Source organism: Hyperolius riggenbachi, chromosome 5 (genome assembly GCF_040937935.1).
Source record: "Hyperolius riggenbachi isolate aHypRig1 chromosome 5, aHypRig1.pri, whole genome shotgun sequence".
NCBI lineage: Eukaryota > Metazoa > Chordata > Amphibia > Anura > Hyperoliidae > Hyperolius > Hyperolius riggenbachi.
The window spans coordinates 66714419-66741854 of record NC_090650.1 but is presented as its reverse complement, the minus strand read 5'-3'; the positions used below and the strand labels follow the sequence as shown (position 1 = coordinate 66741854).

General features: G+C 44.7%; 1 protein-coding gene across 1 annotated transcript; it reads left to right on the top strand.

The window, feature by feature from the left end:
* Positions 1-486: 486 nt before the first annotated feature.
* Positions 487-26137, top strand: GTPBP4 (GTP binding protein 4). The gene is made up of 17 exons (XM_068235821.1): positions 487-595; positions 3646-3816; positions 5829-5932; positions 6479-6615; positions 6855-6955; positions 8324-8420; positions 9158-9345; positions 9442-9507; positions 12699-12788; positions 12871-12981; positions 14880-14957; positions 15046-15097; positions 16922-17022; positions 19775-19972; positions 21913-21978; positions 24131-24271; positions 25669-26137. The coding sequence occupies exons 1-17, from the start codon at positions 548-550 to the stop codon at positions 25819-25821; spliced, it is 1902 nt and encodes a 633-aa protein (XP_068091922.1). The 5' UTR covers positions 487-547; the 3' UTR covers positions 25822-26137.
* The last annotated feature ends 1299 nt before the right edge of the window (positions 26138-27436 follow it).

Sequence of the window (27436 nt, the reverse complement as noted above, 5' to 3'; positions counted from 1 at the left end):
AACCTCAGCAGGAGAGGCTCAACCTGCTGGCATGGTAGGAAGCAGGATCTCTGCAACATGTAATAACTTCTAATCCTCTTGCACCGGTCCAGGGGTGAGGTGATTACGAGGACAAAAGACTGGGGAGGGACGCTCTAGGGATTCAATTTATTCACTATTGGTCCTATGGGGTGAAGTGGGCGGGACTTAACCCTATCGTGCTGCCATGGAGACATATGGAAATATATATATAGACAAAGGAAGGAAAGAGGGACAGGGCTCCCAAAGAGGGACTGTCCCTCCGAAAGAGGAACAGTTGGGTGCTATGGTCTAGCTCTAGCGGCTACACTGAAGTTCCCTAGGCTTCGCAATCAGAGATTTTCCCATAGAAGCTCATAGACAGGAAAGCAGGCAGCCATACCAAATATCGCTCAGGCAGATTTGCCAGCATCAATCATGGCCGCCCTGGTGTCTGCAGAGGATTTCCGCTTCCGTGTTAGCACATTGCCCGGTTTCCTGCCTCTTCCAGTCTCTCGGAGTCCGGGCCGGGGTGGTACGGGCCGCAGTCATGGCACTCTACAATTTTAAGAAGATTATGGTGGTTCCCCCCGCCAAGGTAGGTCCGGGAATGGGGGCTCTGATAACGCTGCTGGGGGCGCATAGTGCTTGGTCGGCGATAACACGTGATTACAGTTTTCCACAGCATTAACACGTGGAGGCCCCAGCACTGTGCCTGGCCAGCCCTATCCCAGCAATATGCTGTGTGCCACAGAGGGGACACTGTACTGCAGTAACAGCTGTACACCTATAACTTCATACTATGTGCTGCCCATGCCAACTAAAAGTATTCTAGAATAGTTTTATTCCAATGTTATTAATGAAAGAATAAATGCTTTTTAAGTATCCCTTATGGGCCATTCACACTGGGGAGTTTTTTGGATGATTTTTGAAGCGCATCGACTAGCCCGCAATCGCTAGTGCTTTAAAAAGTGCTAGTGTAATTTATAGTGTATGGCAATGAGTTGCAGAAAATGGAAACAAGGTGCATGCTTTTCTGGGATTTTGGAGCGATAAAGCGGTTCAAATTTTAAAAAATTGCGATCATTTAAAAAAAACCACTCTGCTAAACACTTTCGATTTTGCTAGCATTTTGCAATCCCCGAACAACTTGACATGTCTTTTCTTAACCACTTAACGACCAGCTAACGCCGATGGGCGGCGCCTGGTCGTTAGTGGTATATCATGGAAACGGCCGCTCGTACGAGCGGCCTTTCCATGCCAGTTCACGGAGGGTGCCTCCTTGAACAGTGTGCGAGCCGCCGATCGCGGCTCGACCATGTAATATAAACACACGGGGAAGAAATCCCCGCTGTTTACATCATACCCGTAAGGCAGATCGGCGATCCCCGGCCTCTGATTGGCCGGGGATCGCCGGCATACGATAGGCTGAAGCCTATCCCACAATGCGCAGGACGGATATCCGTCCTGTGCCACCTAAGGAAAGGAGGGGAGGGAGGTAAGCAGGGAGAGGGCGGAAAACGCTGCAGAGGGAGGCTTTGAGGAGCCCCCCCGCAAATCACTAATGGCCGGCGGCGATCAGACCCCCCCAGCAGGACATCCCCCTAGTGGGGAAAAAGGGGGGGGGGGAGTCTGATCGCCCTGGTGTAATCCTGATCGGTGCTGCGGGCTGTAGAGCCCACGCAGCACCGATCATAAGAAATTCGGCTGGTCCTTAAGTGGACTTTACATCCCAATTGTTGTTAAATACAGTAGGTTTTAGGTATTCATAGCGTCGTGGCTAACCTTTGCATTCCAGCTGTGACAAAACTAAAAATCCCATCATGCCTCTGCATCCCCGAGTTATGCTTAGAGCTGTCAGAGTATTTCAATGCCTCATGGGACTTGTAGTTCCACCATAGCTGGAGTGCCATTGTTAGACATCACTAATTCCATGTTTTTTTGATAATTTGGAGATAGTAAACTTTATTTTTGGTGCCTATGTATTGTCGATCTATAGGAGAAAAACGCTTTACTAATGTTTTGTTGTCGATTTAACAGCAGAATTGACGGCAGTTGCTATTAGAAGGTGGGAGAGAACTTCATCAGATCATTAAGTGGCTGAATAGTGTACTAGTTAAAGGGAACCACCTTTTTCATGGGAGACCAGGGTTCAAATCCTGGTTAGGGTCAGTAACTATTCAGTAAAGAGACTTCAGGCAAGACTTCCTAACACTGCAGTGTGGCCCCTTGAGTGCGTCCCTGTGACTGCGGTTTTTGAGTGCTTTGAGTCCAACACGAGAAAAGAGCTATACAAATGTTCAGATTAATATCAAAAACCTCTCTTATGCCGAACGCTAACCTCTCTCCTAACACTAACCTTTCACCTCTGTTCTAATGCAAATCTTTTTTCTCCAATGCCTAATGCTAACCTCTCCGATGCCCAATGCTAGCTCTTTGGCCCTAATAGCAGCTGCCATTGAATCAGCTTTTAGTCAATCATCTGTTATGTCAAAGGGCTAATATGTAAGTATCCCCCCATGTCCCATACCATATATTTTCCTTCACTTACTTTCCATTGGACATCCGTGTAGCTTTGCAGTTTTAATATGAAACCAGGTAGTCCTGGAGATAAGAAATATGAGTGATCAATAAGCGAGCAAGAAAATATTCCCACCCTCTCACAGTAACAATAGCCACAGTCGTTTGCTATGAATGCAAGCTCTCCTGTGGCATCTTATGCCCCTTATTGTTTTGAATAGCCACTGTCCCCTAGGAGCTCCTGACCCTGCCGCCTCATCCGAGAACTGTCCAGCATGTGTACGTGACTTTAGAGACTGCCTGTCTAGAATATTAAATGTATCGCCACAAGCCATGCAATAAATTTTGATAATTGAAGGACATCAATGAGGGGTGGGTTGGGGAAGGAAGGTGGTGAGTTGGAATGAAATCCCTCTGCTTTGTGCTGTAGAGGGTGCTTTGACAGGACAGCTGTTCCCTATGAGGTTTCCTGGTGGACCCCCCAAAGTAGACTAGCGCCACTTTTTATATTCCTCTGTATCTTTGAATTGGATCCAGTATGACCAGGTTTTAAATGCTCTGCCTGTTTTGGAAAATTTAAGGCAAACCCAAGCCTGTTATAAAGTAAATGTTAGATACTTAACTAAGAAGGAGGAAGCTTACCACATCCTCTCTGAGACCACTTCTGCTGCCTCAGACTCTTTGACAGTTTGGGGACACCCTCCTTTTCCTTTATGAGCTTGCCTGTCCACGCTCTTCTGCAGATGCATGGCCTGGCCGTGTGCACACCCCCTGTCGCGTTCCCAGCTGCGGAAGGATTCTGCCATTCTGCACCTGTGCGATGGGCGGGGTTTGCACGTGGCCAGGCCGCGTATGCGCAGAAGAATGCGGCCTGTCAGATTACCGGGAGGGATATCCAGTGAACGGAGAGGACAGTGAGGGAGCCCACACACCTCAAGGGGCAGAAGGAAGCCCCAGGAAAGTATAAATGCACCCAATTATCTCATCTCTGGTACCCTTTAAATAAATCAATAATACAATATTTCAACAATGTTACTGTGACATCTTGAAAAAAAGACAAATCATAAAGCAAAAATCATAAAAAAATAATGCAGTTTTTCTGACATTGCTTGTATTTGTGTTTTGCAGGACTTCATCGATCTGACTTTGTCCAAAACACAGAGAAAAACACCAACAGTTATTCATAAACATTATCAGATCCACCGCATACGACAGTTTTATATGAGAAAAGTGAAATACACACAGCAGAATTATCATGATCGCCTCTCTCAGATTCTCACAGATTTTCCTAAATTGGATGTAAGTAGGTTTTTTTCTTTTTGTTTATTAGGTTCTCTTTTAAGCTACAGATTGCCTATGGATACGTTGTACCCAAAACAACTATTTGTGTGATTGCTGTGATTGACACCGTCATTGTCCAGAGATACTGCATTTGATTGGTCCATTATTAACACCCATAGATAAGCATACATTTTTTTTTATTAGCTCCAAATGATTTGCATCTTATGGACCATCTCTAATAATGGTTCCAATTTGCAGCTAGGGTTAGGCTAGTGTTTACAGTATGTAGGAGGTGAGGTGGTGTAGTAGATAGCACTCTCGCCTTGCAGCACTGGTCCCTGGTTTGACTCCCAGCCAGGGTACTATATGCAGGGAGTTTGTATGTTCTCCCCATGTCTGCGTGGGTTTCCTCTCACACACCAAAAACATACTTGTAAGTTAACTGGATTCTCTGTGCAATTGGCCCTAGACCAGCGCTGGGCAAACTATGGTCCGCGTACGCTGTGAATTCGGCCCGCCGCTGGGCAGGATTTCTCTCCTCTCTCCCTGCAGAGTTGCAAGCGGGCTTAAAGCGGACCTGAAGGTATAATAAAAAAGTTTGTTGCCCTGAGCTTCTGCCAGCCCTCTGCAGCTGACCTGTGCCCCGAAAGTTACCAAACGATCCTCCGTTCCCCCCCGGGGCGGCTCACCTTTCCTTCTGGCAGTCGCTGTCCACTGCGCGTCCTCGTTCACACTCCTGTCGCCAGGAGAATACTGCGCAGTAGAGATTTTCTCGTACTCCTTGTGCGCAGGACACTCCTGGCCATGGGAGCGGGTATGAGGATGTTTGGAAACTGCGTTATTAAAATGTCTTCAATTCAAGAATTACAATCTATCAAGGTGCAGGATGGACACAGAGGCGGGAGTGCAATTGCATGGTCACAGCTGGCACGCACTAAAGTTGTCAAGACATCCCTGTGTCCTTGGAGACCAGATACTGAAAGCGGCGATTAGGTGAGTTAATACTCTCGCTTATGCCCGCTTGCAACACTTTAGGGAAGGAAGAAAAGAGGAGAGGAATGTGGTCCACAGCCTGAGGCCTGGGCTGCATGAAGTTTGCCCAGCTCTGCCCTTGACTATGATGGACGTATGACTACAGTTGGGATTACTGTATTTTTTGGACTATAAGACTCACTTTTTCTCCTCCAAAGGTGTGCTGGAAAAGTTACTGTGTTTTATAGTCTAAATGCAGAGAGTTCCTGACTTTTGAACACCTGCCAATACAAACCTCCAACCCGCCACAATGTCGGGGGCTCCCTGTACTGAACTCAGGGGGACAAACGGAGGACACAAAGGGACATAGAGGAGGCACAAAGGGGACAACAATGGGGCAGAGAGGACACAAGGAGAACAGAGGCGGACACATGGGGGCACAGGAGAATACAAGGGGGACAGAGGAGGACACGGAGACACAAGGGGGTATGAGGTAGAAAGGGGTCATAATCCGCAAGATGAACCTTCACCATGAATGCCCCGGGTTTAGTATATATTTTTTCCTCCTCAGGATTTTGTCCTCTAAACCTAGGAGCGTCTTTGGTCAGGAGCATCTTATAGTCCGAAAAATACGGTAAATTGTGAGACGATCTGAGGAACAGCTAGGGACACGACCATATACTATACTTTGCTATATGTAAAAGTGCTGCAAAAGATGTCAGCGCTACATAAATAATAATAATTGGGCGCATTTCCAGTGACTACAATACTTCCTGGATAGAAATTGGATTTGATTGGCTCAGTTCAGAGCTGCATTAAATTTGTATGCAGGTCATAATTATTAGCCGCCTGTTGATAATACCTACTGCTGACATCAGAAAATCATCAAGTTATTTAACCTGTGCTTTTTGAGTGCTTCCCACCTCTGAATCTCTGCATTCAGCTACTTTCTGTCTGCTCCAGCAGTGCAGTACACTAGTGACTGAACAGTTGTTTGTTCATAAATTCATGCTTTAAAGTTAAAATAATCAATTTGTAAACATTTCTTTCTTCTGTAGGACGTGCACCCATTTTATGCAGATCTAATGAATGTTTTGTATGACAAAGACCATTACAAACTGGCTTTGGGGCAGATAAATATTGCCAAGAACCTAGTTGACAAGTAAGTAATTATTACATTTTCTTTGTCGATGACAGGTGATAGTTTTTTAATTGAAAGTGAGATAAAACTCTGATATAACATTCAATAAAAATGTTTTCCTACTTTTTATTACCCATACAAATACCATATTTGCTTTTAGGCACAAGTAATATTTTGTCTACAAATTCCCAAAGTACAGTTTACCTGCTCTGAAAGTTGCCATTGCATTTTATTGCACAGCTGCTGTATTTATGTGCTACAATCTAGTGATCACTTCTCAGCTCTTTCTGCTTGTCAGCTCAGTAAAGCTCATTCTTGTCAGTTTGCTAATGTTTACTAAAAGTATCTGACAACGGAATTCAAACAAAAGATACTGTTATCACTTCTTCGGATGTGGTCAGAAGCTGCCCACTAAAGCAAGGAGCTTTCCATAGAAGTGCTAACTGTTCTGCTACAGTTTTTTTTTTTAATGTGGCAGTAGATTTTATGTTGTAAATCTTTTAGAGCAAACAGGAAATGCTGAGTTTTATACCACTTGAAGGTCAGCTGAGTGTTTCTGTCTTGCAGTGTGGCGAAGGACTATGTCAGGCTGATGAAATATGGAGACTCCTTGTATCGCTGCAAACAGCTGAAACGCGCAGCCTTGGGCCGTATGTGCACCATTATCAAACGGCAGAAGCAGAGTCTGGAGTATCTGGAGCAAGGTACTGCCTAATATGTCTGTTCCTTGCTTGGCTGTTGTGTTGAGTCTCTCCTTTACTACATTTACAATCACTGACCCAGGCCATGAGTACCCCCCCCCCCCCCCCCCCATGCTGGGCTGTGACCTTTGCTGTACTTGTAATTTAAATTAATAACTGAAATAATGCAGAAATAACTGTTTCTCCTCTATTGCTGGAAAGGTAACTGACCTCTAGAATGTATTTGGTTTTTTTTCACACAGTGCGTCAGCATTTATCCCGATTGCCAACCATTGACCCCAACACACGCACCTTGCTTCTGTGCGGCTACCCAAATGTCGGCAAATCCAGCTTCATAAACAAGGTTTGCATCATTTTAACTAGAATTTCTGGTTTACCTTTTTGTTCAGCTCTGGATAAAGATATATATTCCACACTACATATTTGTCTTTAGAAGTTTATTTCCTTTATTTAAATTGTAGTTAAAGGACACCTGAAGTGAGAGGCTTCCATATTTATTTTCATTTAAGCATGCCAGTTTCCTGTCCTGCTGATCCTCTGCCTCTAATACTTTTAGCCATAGATTGTGAACAAGCATGCAGCAAATCAGGTGTTTCTGATAATATTGTCAGAACTGACTGGATTAGCTGCATGCTTGTTTCAGGTGCAATTCAGACACTACGGCAGCCAAATAGATCAGCAGGGCTGCCAGACAACTGGTATTGTTTAAAAGGAAATAAATATGGCAGCCTCCATATCACTCACCTTGGGTTCACTTTCGGGACCGGCTGCCTAACCCCCCTTAAAGACCAGGAGAGTTTGCATGCTTAGAGGGGGGGGGGGGGTGGTTGGGGGTGTCAGGCAGCCAGATCCCTCTTAGGGATAGCTTGGCATGGTGTCCTTTTTGTAGCCAGGTGTCCCCCCTGTAGCCCACAGCCTTTACTCACCTCCCAGGCTCCAGCGATGAGCTGCTGTGGACCCCTCCGCTCTCGCCGGCTTCACCGATTGTACTGCCGCCCAGTTCCGGGTCGCGGCTTGATGACGTCATCAAGCCAGGCCCAGGCACTGATGTCACAGCGATGCCGGCCAGAGCGGAGAGGATCGGCATGGGGAAGGCAGGAAGGTAAGTGGATCCTCTTCTTATTTCCCCCCCCCCCCCCCCCCGCCACTGCCGCAGCTCTGTTAGTGATCACTATAATCGGCCGGCGATCATAGTGATCACGTGATTAGAAGCCATACGCGATGGCTTCTAATCACTGAGGGGAGATGCTAGCTGTCTTTTGACAGCTTAATCTCCCCTCTCGGGTGCACACAATCGCGCCGGGTGCTACGGTTTCCTGGGCGTTGAATCTACGCCCAGTCAGAGCGGCAGCACCACCTGCTGGACGTAGATTCAAACTACGTTGGTCCCCATTCGGTTAAACAATAAACATTGCTGCCTGTTCTGCTGTGTTTTTTTTTTTTTTTTCTTTCTTTCTTTCTTTAATGCATTAGTAGTGTCTGAATCACACCTGAAACAATCCTGTAGCTAATCCAGTTAGATTTTAGTCAGAAACGCCTGATTTGCATGCTTGTTTGGGGTCTATGGCTAGAAGTATTAGAGGCAGAGGATGAACTGCGCAGTGGTTTCCCTCCTAAAGAAACCACACTATGTTTCAGCAGTGAAGCCACACATCTAATAATTGATAGATAATCGTGTGATCTCAGTATTGATTGCTCTTTGTTTGCACAGGTGACCAGGGCAGATGTGGAGGTGCAGCCGTATGCCTTCACCACCAAGTCATTATTTGTGGGACACATGGACTATAAGTACCTCCGCTGGCAGGTAGGTCACTTGACTTGAGAGTATTCAAGTAAATGTAACTGATTCCAGCTATCCCCTCCCAGTGAGCACTAAACAGTTCTGCCGCATGCAGTGCCATCATTCAACCCCTCAAAGTGCAGCCAACCAAACCTGTGAGGAGAACGTTAGCGTCCAGCGAGCATATCTCCGGTCCTCAGTCATCTTCACTGAGTCAGACCCCACTTTTCAACAAACACCGCTGTATTTCCTGTTCTTCAAGCAGCCACTATAAAGAGAGAAGCCTAAAAGTGAACCGAGCAGTATTTTTAGCCCCCAAGGCCTCTCAATAGTACATTAAAAATGCATGCTAACAATGTGGCTCATTACTAAAAAGAATCTATTCTACCTCTTCTTTTTACATTTCAATGTTAGAGGCTTTAATTACCCCACTTTCGCAGCCTGCCGTCAGCAGAAATAGCAGGCAGATAAGGACTGCTGTAATTAGAAGTAGCAATGACTAAGCAATAGCTTTCATCAGGTGAGGTGGGTAGATAGGACACTGTGCTTTAAACAGTTTAGAGAAGTCAAAAATACCTTCGCACCTTCCCCTGGATAAGTAAGTTGGTGGTGGGGGGAATGACAGCTCCTAATAGCAATTAGAAACCTGGACAAACTGCAGGGAAAAAAGCTGCTTGGATCCCTTTTAGCACAGCTGAGTGGGACTGCCTGTGAAGAAAAGACTATCTGTAGCTGTAAGTGTGTTGTGGGTTACATTGCAGGTAGTGGACACACCTGGTATTCTAGATCACCCCCTGGAGGAGAGGAACACCATTGAGATGCAGGCCATCACTGCTCTGGCTCACCTTCGTTCTGCCGTTCTGTATGTGATGGACCTTTCTGAGCAGTGTGGCCACACCCTAGAGGAGCAGCTGGAGCTCTTCGATAACATCCGTCCCCTGTTTGCCAATAAGGTTAGTCTCCACAGTACCATACTGTGGTAAATAACAGCAGTATCATATGAAAAAACCAAAACTGTGATTCATTTTTGTGATTTTTATTTTTTGTAGCCTTTACTTATTATTCTGAACAAATGTGATGTGAAGAGGGTGTCAGAACTGACGGAGGAACAACAGGTAGGTGATGCCAAAGCTTATCAGCGAGTAAAGAGCCAAAAAGTTCAGTTTCTTAAGAGAATCCCAGCTCTGTGTACACAAAACTCCTTTCACAATTCTGTAGAGATGCAAATTCCTATACAATATAGGATAAACAACTTATATGATTTATTATTATTAAGTACTTATATAGCACCGACATATATTACGCAGCGCTGTAAAGAGTATATTGTCTAGTCACTTAACTGTCCCTCAGAGGAGCTCGCAATCTAATCCCTTCCATAGTCTTATGTCTAGTATGTATCGTGTAGTGTATGTATTGTAGTCTAGGGCCAATTTAGGGGAAGCCAGTTCACTTATCTGTATGTTTTTGGGAATGTGGGAGTAGGGCTGCACGGTTTTGCGGTTTTTAAACCGAAACCGCGATTCACGTGCAGACGATTTCGGGATCGTCAGTCGCTTCGGTTTTGGAAGCCACTGAATGGCAGAAGCCGCGCGATTAGCAGTGAATATTTATAATTGTTAATGAGCTGGGGAGCAGGGGGATGGCGAGTCCAGTCCAGAGCAGCACACAGCGCCACCAATAGCTAGATAGAGATGGCATGACGGAGGCGGTAGGCGGAGCTGTACAGAGTGTACAGCTCCGCCTATCGCCGCCGTCATACCATCTCTATCTAGTAAAGCAGAGGGACACTACACTACACTACACTACACTACACTACATCTCGATCTAGTGATTGGTGGCGCTGTGTGCTGCTCTGGACTGGACTCGCCCCCCACTGCCCCGCTCATTAACAATCATAAATATTCACTGCTAGTCCTAGCTTCTGCCACTCAGTGACTCGAGTGGATCCGCCCCCCGCTGCCCGGCTCAAGCACTCGTGACTCCGCAATACACCGCACATTGCCGGATCAGTGACTTGTTTTGGGAGCCACTGATTGGCAGAAGCTGCGACTAAAAGTGAATATTTATGATTGTTAATGAGCCGGGCAGCAAGGGGAGGGCGAGTCCAGTCCAGAACACAGCGCCACCAATAGCTAGATAGAGATGGTATGACGGAGGTGGTAGGCGGAGATGTACAGAGGGTACAGCTCCGCCTACCGCTGCCGTCATACCATCTCTATCAAGTGATTGGTGGCGCTGTGTGCCGCTCTAGACTGGACACGCTCCCCCCCCCCCCCCCCCCCCCCGCTGCCCCGCTCATTAACAATAATAAATATTCACTGCTAGTCCTAGCTTCTGCCACTCAGTGACTCGAGTGGATCCGCTGCCCGGCTCAAGCACTCAGCAATATGCTGCACATTAACTGTCCCCAGCACAGCATCCTCACAGAAGGCCCCACCTGCATACATGTGCAATGTAATGCTAAAGCTTGTTTTGAAAAAAAATCGTGAAAAAAATCGAAATCGCAATTTCGAGTGAAAAATCGCAATTTCAATTTTTCCCTAAAATCGTGCAGCCCTATGTGGGAGGAAATCGTAGTGCCTGGAGGAAACCCACACAGTCACGGGGAGAACATACAAACTCCTTGTAGATGTTGACGTGGCTGGGATTCGAGCTGTAAACCCAGCGCTGCAAGGCGAGAGCGCTAACCACTACGCCACCGTGCTATAGAGTTACTTCTTCCAGAGTACGTTATATGGGTTTCTAGACCACTGTTAGCCACAATAAATGTCTAACAGTTACCTCTCATTGACATAATTAGAACACTTAGATCAGAAACTTTTTATGTAAAAAAATATATTCCTGTAGTAACGAAGAATATACAATAATTACATAGAACAGCAGTCAAATAAAAATTGTGCTAGATATTTACATCACTGGTGTTTGCCAGCGCTAGATCCCAGAAGGTGAGGATGATGGGGGCCATGCAGAGGCTTCCTCCTTCCAAGGTAAGTATCCCTGAGGTAGCACTTACCCTGATGCTGTTTAATGGTTATTGGCGAACTTCAGCTGCCCGCAGATCTCATAGGTCTGATGAAAAGTCTGATTCAGCATTCTAAATGCTGATTGTTTGGACATTCATCTTTATCCCTATGCAGAGGTGAAGACAAGGCCTCTAATCTAAACCGGTTTTCTCACTTTTACTTTGGAACCAACTGAATATACTTTAGTAAACGTTAATGTAGATTCTTACTTTGTTCTCAATCTTTAGAAAGAGTTGTAGCATGGAGTATTCCTCTATTGCTATTGGGTCACCCTAAGCTGCTTGGGTAATCTGCTTTACTTAGAAAAAACTGTCCTTCAGTGGGGTTCACAATATGTGAGCAAATGCATTCTAGAGGTGCAGTTTGGGGATCCGTTAACCTACCAGTAATTTTGTGGAAGGAAATTTGTGTATCAACCAAACTATCCAAACTCTTATGCATGTATTGTAGATCCCTGGCTGAATCTGGAATGCCAGCAGTGTAAAGCAAGGCTGGTAAACACTCTGGACATTCTCTTCATCAAGTGGGTTGCTATAGTTGCAAAGAAGTAGCATTGATATTTTTTGGTAAAGTTTAGGAAATTGTAGTGCAAGTTTTGAAATGGTGATCTCCCCCGATAAATGTATCCTTTTTGGATGGCTTGAAGTCATAGCCAGTAGGGATGAGTGAGCACAGTTTTGCTAGAAGTGAAACTCTATGTGTGTGTGGGGAGGGCTACTACAGAGAGGGTTAAGGTCCGTACACATGCCGGACTGGAGGCAACGACTGGTCCGTCGTCACCTCCCGCTGGATGGGCGTTCCAACGACAGTCCGGCGTGTGTACGCACTGTCAGTGGACTGATGCAGCTGCTTCTGAGCGATCCGCCCGGCGGATCGCTCAGAGACAGCCGTATCAGTCTGCCGACAGTGCGTACACACGCCGGACTGTCGTTGGAACGCCCACCCAGCGGGAGGTGACGACGGACCCGTCGTTGCCTCCAGTCCGGCGTGTGTACGGACCTTTAAGCTTACCTGTATTACCACATCTTGCTGCTATGCTGCACTCCCTTCCTCATACACTTCCTCCTCAGCTGGAACTTCCATTGTCAGTATATGTCTGTACTCTTCGGCACCAGGTAGTGTTCCCGGCTTAGTGGGTGGGCAAAAAGGGTTGGTGTAGAACACTAGAAAGAGTACCTTCCCCCCCCCCCCCCCCCCCCATCCCAGTAGAGTTAGTCTTGAGGGTTAAAGTATAACACCTTGAAGCTTAGGTTTGTGATGGCTCTCCATCTGTTTTCCTCCAGAAAATTTTAAAGGACCTTGAGAATGAAGGGCTGCCAGTGATTGAGACCAGCACACTGACGGAGGAGGGAGTGATCCAAGTGAAAACAGAGGTATGTATCCTCTGTTGTGTTTCTGAGTGGCCAGTAACAGAAGGATGACAACATAGTAAATGGTTTGTCTCCTGTGATTCAGGCATGTGACAGACTTTTAGCCCACCGAGTAGAGACAAAGATGAAGGGAAACAAAGTGAATGATGTACTCAACAGGCTGCATCTAGCAGTACCATCAAAACGAGATGACAAGGTAAGGTGACTTCATATTTTATATGTAAAAAGTCATAAACACCAGGAGTGCCAGTATAGTGTAGTAATTAAAGCACTTGGATATTTGTTATAGATAGTGCTACTTACAAAGGTGGATTGCTGGATGGCAACCTCAGTATAGGATTTAAGAATTTCTACTCCATTACTCCATGTGGATTCAGTCAGGATTCTTCTTGAAAATTGTGTTTATATGTTGTCAATAGAAAGCGCTCCGCTGTATCATCAAAAACGATATAGTAATCTCCCATAGGAATTGCACTCACCCTTCCAATATGACCACTGTTAGACTGGTCATAGATCGCTCTGCGTCCAGCCCCCGGTCCACGGGTCTGCTGTCACGTTGATATGACGTCTCCGATCCACAGGATTGCTGTGCAGTGGGTAGGCTATTCTTCTAGTAGCGATGTGTCCAATAATGTCTGGGTCTCAATACCACTCATTGTCCCCACTCCTGACACTTCAGGTAAACAAACAGCACTGACAGGCTGTCGGTGCTGTTTGTTTACCTGAAGTGTCAGGAGTGGGGACAATGAGTGGTATTGAGACCCAGACATTATTGGACACATCGCTACTAGGAGAATTGCCTACCCACTGCACAGCAATCCTGTGGATCGGAGACCGAGACGTCATATCAACGTGACAGCAGACCCGGGGGCTGGACGCAGAGCGATCTATGACCAGTCTAACAGTGGTCATATTGGAAGGGTGAGTGCAATTCCTATGGGAGATGACTATATGGTTTTTGATGAAACAGTGGAGCGCTTTCTATTGACAACATATAAACTGTATTAAAGGGGGATATCGCTGAACCCACTCTAGAGCGCAGACGCAGGAAGGACATAAGAAGGACATTGATAGTGACTGTACGCAGCTGAACACTGCAATCGGTTGCTTAAAGGGGGACTGTTATCTCATTTTTGTGAACCCCTGGTGGAGGTCACATGGCGTCCTCCAGTGTTCATCTGTGTTCCCCCATTGCCTGCCGATTCTCTTCACCCGCTGGTGTGCTAGATTCGAAAATCGGCGCTCCACTTGGTGACATCAGGAGACAAGTACTGATCTCACACAAGCATTACGTGAGTTCAGCTGCTCCTGACTGGGAACGCCCAGTCCTCCGTCATCGCAAGCCGCCTCCTTATGGTGGCCATACACGGTACAATAAAAACGTTCGATTTTCTCGTTTATTCGATCTAAATGATCGAATTGAATGAAAGTTGAAAATATTTTTTTTTTTCGATCAAGAAATTCGAACGATTATCCCGTTTTTTCGGGAAAAATGATCGGACATGCTGGAAAAATCTTTATATTCGATCTAACTTAATAATCGAACTAAAGTATCTAATTAAAAAATTGTACCATGTATGGCCACCTTTAGACTGAGTTCCCATAACTACACAAGGGCATGGGACTCAACGCTGAGGCGCTAAAGAAGAGGGGGTGCGGATTAAAGTTTTAACATCAAAAATAATGAAAAAATATACATAACATATTTTGAGGGGGAGATAGCCCTAGAACATATATGTATAGGTCACAGTTATTAAAGGTGCAAATCTTCCTCTCGAATCTACTTGAAAGTGACAGATGAGTGGGATTTAGACCGGCTCTCCGCTCTAAAAACACACGGTGCATTTTTCTGTTTTATTATGTCCTGTGCAAGAGTTCAGGTCCAATTTAATGGAAAATTATCTGTGGTGGGGAAGTGGTTGAAAGGAAATTAATATGGCATCCTCCATATCCCTCTCGCTTCACGTTCTCTTTAAGCCCTAGCTCAGGCTTGGTTTTTTGTGCATATTGTATAAAATATAACCATAACTAAAGAAACTGTTCTGGTATCATTGGAATGCCTGGAGTCCTATTTATGTACTAATGTAATTCTAGGAAAGACCACCCTTCATTCCAGAGGGGGCGCTGACGAGGAAGAAGCGAATGGACACAGATGCTCCAAAGAAGAAGCTGGTGAGTTGTCAGATTTGTACAGAGCCTGGTTGGCGTGGAGATGGCAGTATTGGGCTGCAGTATGACCACATTGTGTTCTGTGTTGTAGGAGAGAGACATTGAAATGGAGATGGGCGATGACTATATCCTGGATCTGCAGAGTGAGTATTTGCCGCTCATACTATTATCATTGAAAGAGTGCCAGTATCCAAAGCAGGTTATTGTGGTGCTCATCGCTTAATGCTAGAGTCAGCACCCCGTGCAAGGGTAATTTGTGGTTCCAGTGATCGCCTAAACCTTAATTGCTTCTCCCTCTGAGTTGGTTCGATTCGGAGAGGGAGTATTTAGTACTTATTTAACGCCCCCAAGAATTTGAGCGGCAGCAGGAAGAGCAGTCACTCGGCTCGCCCTGCGCCCGGCTCACCCGCGATGTTATAATATATGCTAAGTATTTTCCACAGAGTAATGAAAATCAATGCAATGTACAGTTACAAACATATGGATACAAATAATACATCATTCAAAATGATACCTGAGGTGACATGATAGACGTATATGTACAGTGCCTAGCACACAAATAACTTGGCTGTGTTTTTTTTTTTTTTCTTTTTTTTTCTCTGTCTGAAAGAGGTAAACATCAGATAAGTAAGTTGCAGTTCCTGTCTGAGTCAGGACTTGGTCAGACTACAGTGTGACCCTCACTGATAAGAAATTACAACTATAAAACACTTTCCTAGCAGAAAATGGCTTCTGTGAGCAGGAAAGAGATGAAAAGCTCAATAGTTCATAGATTTTAGCTCTGGCACACTTCAATGAATGTGTCATTGAGCAACAACAATAAAACAGTAAAAACTTAAAAAGTAGATTTAAATATAAACGTGTGGAATATCTTAAGTCATTTTTAGGAGAAGGAAGCTAGATACAATTGTTTATTTCATCAGTTTATTTTCACCTTAGGTATCCTTTAAATGGAACCTAAACTGAGAAAGATATAGATTTTTTTTTTCCCTTATAAAATACTTGTTGCCTGACTCTCCTGCTGATCCTGTGTCTCTAATACTTTTAGCCACAGCCCCTAAACAAGCATGCAGATCAGGTGCTCTGACTGAAGTCAGACTGGACTGCAGCCAAATAGATCAGCAGGACTGCCAAGCAAATGGTATTGTTTAAAAGGAAATGTCCATATCCCTCTCAGTTTAGGTTTCCTTAAAAGGAGAACTGTAGAGAGAGGTGTATGGAGTCTGCCATATTTATTTCCATTTAAGCTATGCTAGTTACCTGGCTATCCTGCTGATCCTCTGCCTCTAATACTTTCATCCATAGACCCTGAACAAGCATGCAGCAGATCAGCTTTTTTGACAGATCTGACAAGATTAGCTGCATGCTTGTTTCTGGTGTGATTCAGCCACTACTTCAGCCAAATAGATTAGCAGGGCTGCCAGGCAACTGGTATTGCTTAAAAGGAAATAAATATGGCAGCCTTCATATACCTCTCACTACAGTTCTCCTTTAACAGGTCATGTAATATATTGTACATACAGATGGAAAATGTGTACCCAACATTGCACAGCAATACTGGAACACAGGATAGGGAAACCTGTCCATTTGACTCTAAAATCTACTGCCTGCTACACACAATGCAATTTTATTTGCAATCATGTTTTTGATATACTGTTTTATATATTTGATTGCTAATCGAATTGACTGGTTCAGTTTTGGTTTTAGTTGTACTTCAATTGGTGAAAATATAGCCTCGGCCTCCCAAACAAAACAGCAACTTTACAATAAGTTTGCAGTGGTACTGCTGGTATTCATTGTAGCTTAAAAAATGATCAAATTCTACTGTACATACGTTGGTCCATTAGACATGTTAAAGGAAATTTCCTGATAATCATTGCCGTGCATATAAGCTAAGTCTACCTATATCTAATAGGAAGTAAAGATAAAGTCTCATTCGTGTTCACTATTTTCTTTGTTGTGTTTAGAATATTGGGATCTAATGAATCCAGCAGAGAAGAATGATAAAGTGCCAGAAATTTGGCAGGGTCATAATATCGCTGATTACATTGATCCAGATATCATGAAGGTGAGTCTGTGTGTCTCAGTATGTGAAATGCTGCATAATCCTCACATAGAACACTGGTAAACGGCCAAAAGATGTGCGTACAAGTGTCTTAATTCTTCTCCCAATTCTTGGTTACCGGGGATACCCTACAGGGCTCATTGTGTTTTGTCCATTCTGCATACTCTTCATTGTTTGTATGGATTTTATTTTTTTCACTTGTTGATTTTGGACCATGGACGAGATTTAATAAAACTTTTATACATACCTAGGGCTTCCTCCAGCCCCATGTGCATGGATCGCTCCCACGCCGCCGTCCTCAGCATTCTCCTGCTACGCTACTGGGTCCTGTAAGTTCTGCCAGTCACGGCCAGTCTGCGCAAGAGAAGTGCGCTCTTTATGCTTCTCTTGTGCAGACTGGCTGCGACTGGCAGAACTTATTGGACCCGGTACTGGAGCTGCAGAAGGCTGAGGACGGCGGTGTTGGAGAGATCCGTGTGCATGGGCTGGAGGAAGCCTTGGTTATATATAAATAGTTTATTAAATCTCGTCTCTGGTACACTTTAAGTGATTTCCTTCTTGTTACTCTGGCTATACTGATAGTCACACTTTAAGTAATCTATGTTAAGGTGTGTTAACAGACTCTCTAGCTATTGCCCTTGGGAATCAGGACTTAGTCACAAGGCAGAGGCTCATACAGACGTGTCCCTCAGCTTTGGCCAAGCAACGTCCTGTTGCTATGGGGAGGGGTGGAGGGATGACGGCACAGCATATGATGGAGAGGATTCTGGCAGGCGGAGTAAAGAGGGGAACAAAGCACTTTTCCGTTACTGTTGCTTAAAGATCCAACATGTCACATTTTTGAGCATCCTTGTGGATATGTTCATGCTGAAGCCACATACATATGTGCGTTGTCCATTCCGTAATCGCTCCTTGAGAAATTTGACTTTTCGGTAAAGTTAACTCTTTAAACTGGAAGAGACAGGCAGGCTTTTCAGTGATGTTGCGGACCAGTGGGAATGAGGTGAGTAATGGACAATGCCCACAGGTTTGTGTAACCAGGATATGCTTACCTTACCTTAGGTAGCTTTGCATTGGGTTAGGGGTGATTTATACAAAATTCCAGGTTAACTTTTTTTTTAATTTATTTGAATAGTACCAAAAAGTATTTGTGAGGATTTGGAGCATTTGCTGGTGTGTCTGTCCCCATTGGAGAGATGTTCCTGCACTTCTGTTCTCTGGGACGGAAGCAGCAGATTTGGGCGCATGAGACAAGTGGACAAAAAGGGCGCCCCATTCACTCTCATTATAAATATCGTTTAATGGGCGCCGAACAGGGAAAAAAGGGCGCAGAAGATTAACGTTTTACAAACGGCGCCCGGAGATTTTTAATGTTTTATAACTGTGCTTGTGATGATTTACGTTTAGAAAATGAGCCCGTGATGAATAACGTTTATAAAAGTACTAAACATATTTATCCTATTTAATTAAAACATTAAAGACCAGGGGGGTCTTAGGTTTAGGCACCACCAGGGGGGTCTTAGGTTTAGGCACCCCCAGGGGGGTCTTAGGTTTAGGCACCCCCAGGGGGGTCTTAAGTTTAGGCACCACCAGGGGGGTCTTACGTTTAGGCACCACCAGGGGGTCTAGGGGATAGGGATAGGTACAGGGAGGGCTTTGGAGTGGTTAGTTTTAGGCACCACCAGGGGGGGTCTTAGGTTTAGGCACCACCAGGGGGGTCTTAGGTTTAGACACCACCAGGGGGGTCTTAGGTTTTAGGCACCACCAGGGGGGTTTTAGGTTTAGGCACCACCAGGGGGTTTAGGGGTTAGGGATAGGTACAGGGAGGGTTCTGTGTGAGAGTAGGGTTAGGTATAGTTTTAGTACAATTTTTATAATACTAATCAACAGTTATTATGAATGTACTTATATTAATATCATTGTTATAAACAATATTTTCACATTTTATTATAATAATAAACGATAAATCAAGATTATTCATAGCAATATATAATTATAATGTTTAAACAAATACTGTTTTTTTTTTAACAAACGTAATTATAAGTTTAATTTTAGAAACGGAAGATTATCGTTTTAAGAATTGCCGATTTCATACACATTATTTAATTTATAAATTCTTAAAACACTATTTGTAAACGAAATTCTACACAATATTTTTATAAACGATAATACTGCTTATCGTTTACACCATGCGCCCTTTTTTCCCGACGCCCTTTTTTAATGTACGCCTCTGGGACCTCCACGGAATTGTTGGTCTCAGAGGCAGGAAATAAGGGACAGAATAAAATATAGGAATTTTAACGCAGTCTCCCCTAGAAAAAATTCCACATTTCCTATATGGACAAAAATGATGACAAAATACAGCAATTAAATTTCAAAAGTGTTTTTAACCCTTTATAGCAGTATACTGCTGTATTGTATAGACGTCAGAGCTGTTGTTCTCCCATTAAGTATGTGAATAGACATACTAGCGTTCACACTTGTGAATTTTTAAAAACTGGCTGCTGCACATTCTTACTACTACAGGTCACCCTGAGATTTTCCAGGATGTCAAATCGATACAAGCAACCAATTTCGCCCCGAAATTGGTTGCATCATCGATCGGGCATGCTCTTGGTGGCATAGATTTTCATCTCATTCGATAATTATCAAATCGGATAGTCGATTGGGCACCCTTAATGTTCCCGGATGGCTTTGATCTATTACCAGTCATATGTTAATGGTTTGACCCCAGACATTTGTTACTTTGCCTTAGAAACTGGAAGATCTGGAGAAAGAGGAGGAGCTGAAAGAAGCCGCTGGTGAGTATGACAGCGAAATTGAGAGCGAGGATGAAGAAATGGCTGAAATCCGACAGCTGGCTCAACAGATCCGTGAGAAGAAAAAACTGAAGGTCCTGGCGTCAAAGGAGAAAGATATTCATGGCCCACGTCTGCCAAGAACTGTTAAGAAGGTAAGTGCTCTCTGTGTAAGTGGCCTTCAATGTGACAGCACTTATGCCAGTTCAAGCTTCTGGCTACATTCATTTGAATATTTATGTGGCAGCTAACAATTCTCAAAATGTAAATTCTATTCTAAACTGAAGCTGCCTATACATGATACAGTCTCAATTGTACGATATTGTCCAATGTTACTGCTTCCATGTAGTGTACCGGCTTACGTAAACAGTTTGTTGAAAACAGTCTGTTGTCTCTTTATAGTACATGGTTTAAAATTGTTCAGATGACCTCGCCTGCGCGAGAGCTGCTGTCAATCACGTCCACGTAGTCCGCGCAGTACACTCCAGTACTGTTGCAATAAAAATATATCTAAGGTATGGTACACACCATGCAATTTTCCCATCAATTTCCAGCATTTTCGGTGGAGAAAGGGATCACTTTTAAGATCTGTACTGCACAAAATCGATCCCTTTCTCAATCTGATGGGGAAATTGCCCATCGATCTGACAGGTAAAACTGCACGGTGTGTCACAGGAACCAGCTGATTTTGTTGCAGTGCTGCGCCGATCGTTTCAGCACCAGCACTGCGTACCTGATTGTAGGCGCCTGAGTTTCAGCTGGGCACCCCACAGATTTGGGGAAAAAAGGAGTAATCACGTTTCCCCTGGGAAGTAGACTGTCAGTGGCCTAAAGGCACAAACCAGTTTCTATAGCAGTGCCAAAAAGATGGGGATGGTGCCTACAAGAAATAAAGACAAGGAAGTATGCTTTTTTTTTTTTTTTTAAAGATACATTTTGCCCTCACTTTTGGGGGTATTGCTTTGGGAATGCAAGTGTAATGAAAACAAATCACTTATAGGTCCGGTATGATTTGGTCAGGACCAGCGATGGGGTTCTGAGTAGGAAGCCATTTGAATTCAGAATTAAAATGAGGCTTAAATAGACTCTGTAACAAAATTTTGGGCCTTATTTCTTCTATCCTATAAGTTCCTATACCTGTTCTAATGTGCTCTGGCTTACTGCAGCCTTTCCTAGTTGCACAGTGGCTGTATTATCTCTGTTATATAATCTAATCTTTTTTCCTCTGTCGGGCTTAGGCACTCGGGCTGGAATATGCTAGTCTGCTTGTGATAGGATAGAAGCTATACACCCCCTCTCCAGACCCCCTCCAAGCTCTGTATGACTCACACACTGAGCTACTCTCAGCCTATCACATGCTGTTAGCAGCCATGTCTTTTGTTTGTAAACACTGCCTAAAACTGGCAATTACAAGCCAGGATTGCAGCAGGGAGTGGCAGAAACAGCACAGAGGGGCCCAGGAGAACATAATGAATAGAATAGTATGCTTTTTATTGTAAGACTTTTAGAGTACAGATTCTCTTTAACTAACGCAGGTGTTAGCACGGGAGACTGGGGATTACTTACCCAGAAGTCCGTCGGCTTCTATGTGTCTCAACCCACCTCGCACACAACCTATGGGGCGTGTTCCAAGACTCGCTACCACACTTCCTTTTTCAAGCTGGGAGGAGGAAGTGCAGTTGTAAATCATGCAACCCGTCCCATAGGTCGCGTGCGAGTGGAGTATGACGCATAGAAGCCGATGGAATTCTGGGTAAGTAACCCCGTCTCCCGTGCTTACACCTGCGTTAATTAAGCCTCATTTTAATTCTGAATTCGAATGGTTTCCTACTTGGAAGACCATCGCTGGTCACGACCAGGTCTTCATGAACGACTTTAAACATTTAGTGAATAGACCCTTGCATGCAAAAAATTTGCTAATTTAGACATTGTTCCCTCCTGATCTGGCTCCTTTATATTCAGCATTCTCCACGTTGTAGTTTGTTGCACCATGATTTGCTATGGGCACCTGTTGGCATTTTACTGTATAAATGGCAATCTATCAACCATGTAAATGTTTACATCATGCTAAGTTTACACTGTATTTTTCTGACAGGTCCAGCGGAAGACATTGGAGAAGGAGATGAGTGCGTTAGGAATTGACATGGCTGAAAAGGATGAGGTAGGAGCTCCACCATCCTCTAGGCATTAAAAGTTGTTTCTAAATGGGGGGGGGGGGAATCAGACAGAAAGAAACAAAAACAAACCAGATGCCTGCCTAAGAAGAGGAAAGATTCTGGGTGCCTCGGAGGCTTCCAGAGTCTTGCAGACCACTTCCTGGCACTCTCTTAAAGATTGGGTCCGTGCGCCTCTTCATGTGCGGCCGTGCCACGAGCAAGCAGATCTGGCTTACTGCAGCCGCGCGGCTGTACTCGTGCAGAGGCACTATGGCCACACTCATGCATGAAGAGGGGCATAGCCATATATCTGACCAGCTCTAGTTGGATATGTTCTGAGGGTCCGTGTGCGACAATGGTGGGGGCAGAGAGAAAACAAAAGCTTTCCACAGCTGTTAGGGTGGGGACATGCGCACCTTGCTTCAGAGGTTAGAGAAGTCACAGATGCTATCTACACACCTTAGATAAATAATGGGCAGCTAGAAGGGAACATGGCAGCTCCTATAGCTATGCGCACGAGGACGTGTGCGTAGTGAGGCTTGCAATGGGTTCAATAGGATGCCTGCAAGCTGTTTGCAGTGCAGGCAGGCTGGTGGAATTATGGGTAAATAACCACTTATCATCCAGCCGCACAGCTGCGACAATTAAGGCTCATTCTAACCACTTCGCATCCAGACCTTGTTTTCCCCTTATTGACCAGAGCAGTTTTGACAGTTTAGCTATGTTCCTATTCAATCAGCAATAACCTTATCCCTACTCACTACACCTAAATGATCTATATATCGTTTTTTTCAAGACAATCCAGGCTTTCAATGGGGGGGTATTTAGTCCCAAGAACAATCTTGTTTTCTAGGCATTTTAATTGAAAAAAGGGAACACAAATAAAAAAAAATGCATTATTTCTCAGTTTTTAACAATTCCAGTTTTAAAAATAAAAAGTGCCACAGTGATAAAACCATGCCACCAGTTTTATGCCCCCGCTAATATAGTCAGATGTGCCCCGAGTATCAACCCAAACTTCCCAGTTTAGCCAGATGTGACCCCAATATCAGCAACCCCCGTATAGTCAGATGTGTCCCTTGTATCTACCACCCCCCAGCACAGAGAGACAGTAACGCCGCCAGGATTGGCACCCCTCATTATAGGCAGATGTGTCCCCAGGATAAAATTTCCCCCATTATAGCCATATGTGCCCCCAGAATTGCCCCCCCCACCAATTCTAGCCAGATGTGCCCCAGTAATAGGTCCCCCCCCCCCCCGGTAACCAAATGATCCCCCATTGTCAGAAGTCATCCCCCAGTTACCCTGATACCTGCCAGTTGTTTTGGCAACCCCAACTCCCTCTCCCCCTCCAGTGTGGATAGCCAGATGTATGCCCCCCCCCCCCCCCCCCATCCGGCAGCCCCTCCATGCACAGATGCCAAAAACATGTAAATAAAGCTGCCTCTCACCTTACCTTGTTCCAGCGATGAGCCTGCAGCCTGAGCATCCGATCCCAGCTCTGTGATCAGCCGCGTATTGCCGGTGACCCGGGTCCCGGCTTGATGACGTCATCAAGCCAGGACCCGGGTCACCGGCAATACGCGGCTGATAACAGAGCTCGGATCGGATGCTCAGGCTGCAGGCTCATCGCTGGAACGAGGTAATGTGAGAGAGGCAGCTTTATTTACATTTTTATGGCCATCTGTGCACGGAGGAGGGGGAAATACAGGATCACGCTGTTTGCAATAGCGGTGATCGTTCATCCGCGGGGGGGGGGGGGGGGTGTCACTAATTGGCTACATGTTTCCTTTTGCCAATTAGTAAGGCAGCCGACAGTGCCGGGGGGTGCGCTCTGAAGCGCACCTGTACCTGCACAAAAGGGCTGAAAGCAGGTCAGTATATCTACGTCGCTGTGGCTTGGAGGGTGCCACAGCTGATGTAGATATACTGTAGTGGTGGGGAAAGTGGTTAATTACGAATTTGAGTGTGCCTCGTGAGCCCATCCCTGTCCAGCGGGAATTTCTCTATATTGGCTGCATCAGATATGAACTTGAAGATATTTTAGAAGGGTTTTGCATTTAATAATGATCATTGCAGTAGTGTAGGAACTGGGATGGCTGCCTGCAGTTATATGCAAACGTGTGTATCTAATATTTTATTTCCTATTTCGCACAGACCCATTATGCGACACAAGCCAGGTCCCGGAGTGTTCAGAGAAAGCGTAAACGTGAGGAGTCTGAACCCCCAACATCTGTTACTCGCAGCCGCAGCAACTCTAAGCCGCCAAGAGACCAGTCTGGAGTTCGTGATGCTAAGGTTCAATTTTTATTTTTTTTACATTGTTGACTTGATTGTTGGTTCCATAGCATCATGTGTTGTGCCATCAGGACGTTACAGAGATCTTCAGAAGTTATTCCATAGACTACAATACTAGTTTTCACAGAGGGGACTTAACAGTTATTTAACCTCCCTGGCGGTCAATTAAATCCGCCAGGGAGGCAGCGCAGCACTATTTTTTAATTTTATTTTTTTAAAATCATGTAGCTAGCCTAGTGCTAGCTACATGACAGCCGCTGAGCATCAGCATCCCCCCACCCCCTCCGGCGATCAGGCGATTGTGGGGGGGGGGGGGGGAGTGCATTGGAGCAGCGGAGATCAAAGGTAACACGCAGCTAGCAAAGTGCTAGCTGCGTGTATAAAAAAAAATTATGCAAATCGGCCCAGTGGGGCCTGTGAAATCCTCCGCAGCGGCTTACCCCGTGTCCAGCACGGGGTTACCGCTAAGGAGGTTAACTAGACATAATTATGGACAAGTAGGGGGGGAAGACACCGAGAGCCCAATATAGTGCAGTATGTTATGTAAAATGGAAGGAAAGTAGTATAATGAGATTTATACTCACAAACACGGGTTACCATCCAGGTAACCACTGTATAGGCAGGTAGGGAGATTAGACCTGTCCCCACTCAGGAATAAGAAGTCGCTCTCTGTAGTTCAGAAGAATAAGGGGGCCAATTCCCCTCCACCAAGGGTGGACAAACTTGTGTAGCAATGGTACAGAGGCGCCAGTAGTATAAAAACAGATAAAAGTCTTTAAAAACGGGGAGGTGATAGGTGGATTCGCCTCTCCCAAAGTAAACACAAGACAGAGGCGCTAAGCTGACGAATCCTACATACAAGTGTTATACTCAGTTCCATAGCCTGATGAAGTGGGTTGAACCCGCGAAACGCATTGCAAACTATTGGAGTGTATGATTAAAACATTTTTTTGTGTTGAAAAGTCAACATTATCTTGTGTTTACTTTGGGAGAGGCGAATCCACCTATCACCTCCCCGTTTTTAAGACTTTTATCTGTTTTTATACTACTGGCGCCTCTGTACCATTGCTACACATAATTATGGACAAGTTTTAAGAAAAAATCTTTTGGTTTACTCACCAGAAATGTTTTAGTGAATTAAAGGACAAGTGAGGTGACCAATTAAATCTATCTTTAGCTTACCTGGGGCTTCTTTCAGCCCCTAAAAGTCACACTTGTCCTTCACCACAGCTCCAGTCTGCTCCCGGGTCATGCTGGCATTCTCTGAAGAAATCGCTTGGCCCCCAAATCCTGTTTCCATATAACAGTTTTCAGATGGAATATCACTAATAGTGCTGTACAAAGTATACTTTACTTTCTGAATTGTTTATTTTAATCCAATTTTTTCTGTTCATTAGATGGCAAGGAAAGCCAAGACGATCATGAAGAAGTCCCAAAGGAAAATGAACCAAATGAGCAGGAAGGGAGAGGCAGACAGACATGTCTTTGACCTGAAGCCTAAACATCTGCTGGCTGGCAAACGGAAATCTGGCAAAACAGACCGGAGATAAGGCGCTTCCCCCTCCTCCACTGCTGCTCCAAGGACTTGTAATGCGTATGTGGGGTCTCTGTGCTGCCTGCCCCGTGTACAGCCCACCCCTCCATACAGGCCAGTCACCGCTGACTGCAGTGCTTTTCTGACGTGGGGTCTTTTAGGACTACTCTAATTTCATAGTATTGTCGTTAAGGTTAAAAGAGAAATGTGCTTCCTCTAGTGTACTGTGCCTTTCTGAAACCCAGGATACCATCTTGAAATGTGCCCAAAGAAAATAAATATGAAATCTGATCATATTTATTAAAGGTGGACTCCGTATTACAAAACAAAAATTGCCTGTTTTATTGAGAGGTCCATGTTAAATGTATCCGTATGCTGCAACACATCTATTACTCTATTACTCCAGTCCTGTGTAACATTACAAATAGAGCCTGAGAGAGTGATCAGCTAAACATCTATGTATTAAGTGCTAAGAACTGAAAAGGAACTTGCAGTCCAAGTGTATGTTAAAGTTTTATATACTGTACTCCATAATGCGAGTGTTTTGTAAAGCTGTATGTGATAATTTACAGATGCCTTGCACTGTGGTGGTAAGAAATTTATTGGAGATGCCTATTGCCAACTTATTGCTTACAGAAAAAAAGTGATCACACTAAATCAATCTTATCCAGGTGTGTGCGCTTATTTCACACTAAGGATGATCAATGAGATGAATATAATTATGAGCTGATGCAGAATTATGCTAATTTATTCAGCTTGAAAATGAATCAAACTCCACCTTGTCAGGATTTGATTGGTTTGTTTTTTTAATCTGCATACATTTGCATATCAAATATTTGCGTTATTTCACCAATGTTTCTTCTGGGCCTACAGTCCAGGGTGGATTTTGACCTTGCAAACCATAGCTTTCCACCAATTTAGTCTCCTGCAGCAGCATGTTATGCTGGTCCTCAAGTCAGCCTCCAGCAGGGATGTTATGAAGATGTTATACATCTGTCAGACCATTTATAGAGGTTCATGCTGCATTCTTTCACACACTGAAATTCCTGGCTATAAGATTTATATATAAGAATGGACATTCTAGGATAAGCTTTTCCACCCTGATAATGGATAAAAGGGAATGGGGGCTTAGGAGTTACCAAATTCTGGATGTATCACAGAGTAAGGATATTTGCAAAGTTTGTGAAGAGTATGTACTCTGATCCTTCTAAAGGTAGCCATACACTGGTCGATTTGCCATCTCAGATCCGGCCAACCGATAGATCCCTCTCTGATCGAATCTGATCAGAGAGGGATCGTATGGCTCCTTTACTGCAAACAGATTGTGAATCTATATCAGCATGCAACTGATCATATACTGTGAAGCTGCCGCCGTGCGCCCCTGATCCGGCCAGCGCGTGTTCCCGGTCTCCGCTATCTTCTCCAGGTGGAGTCGGTACAAAAATCTTCCAACTCCGACTCCTCAGTTTATGAAACCACGACTCCAACTCCAGGTACCCAAAATTGCTCAGACTCCGACTCCTTAGTCTAATACTTAACAGGGCTGTGGATTTTGTACAAAAATCATGCGACTCCGACTCAACTCCTCAGTTTCTGAAACCATGACTCAAACTCCGACTCCGGGTGCTCAA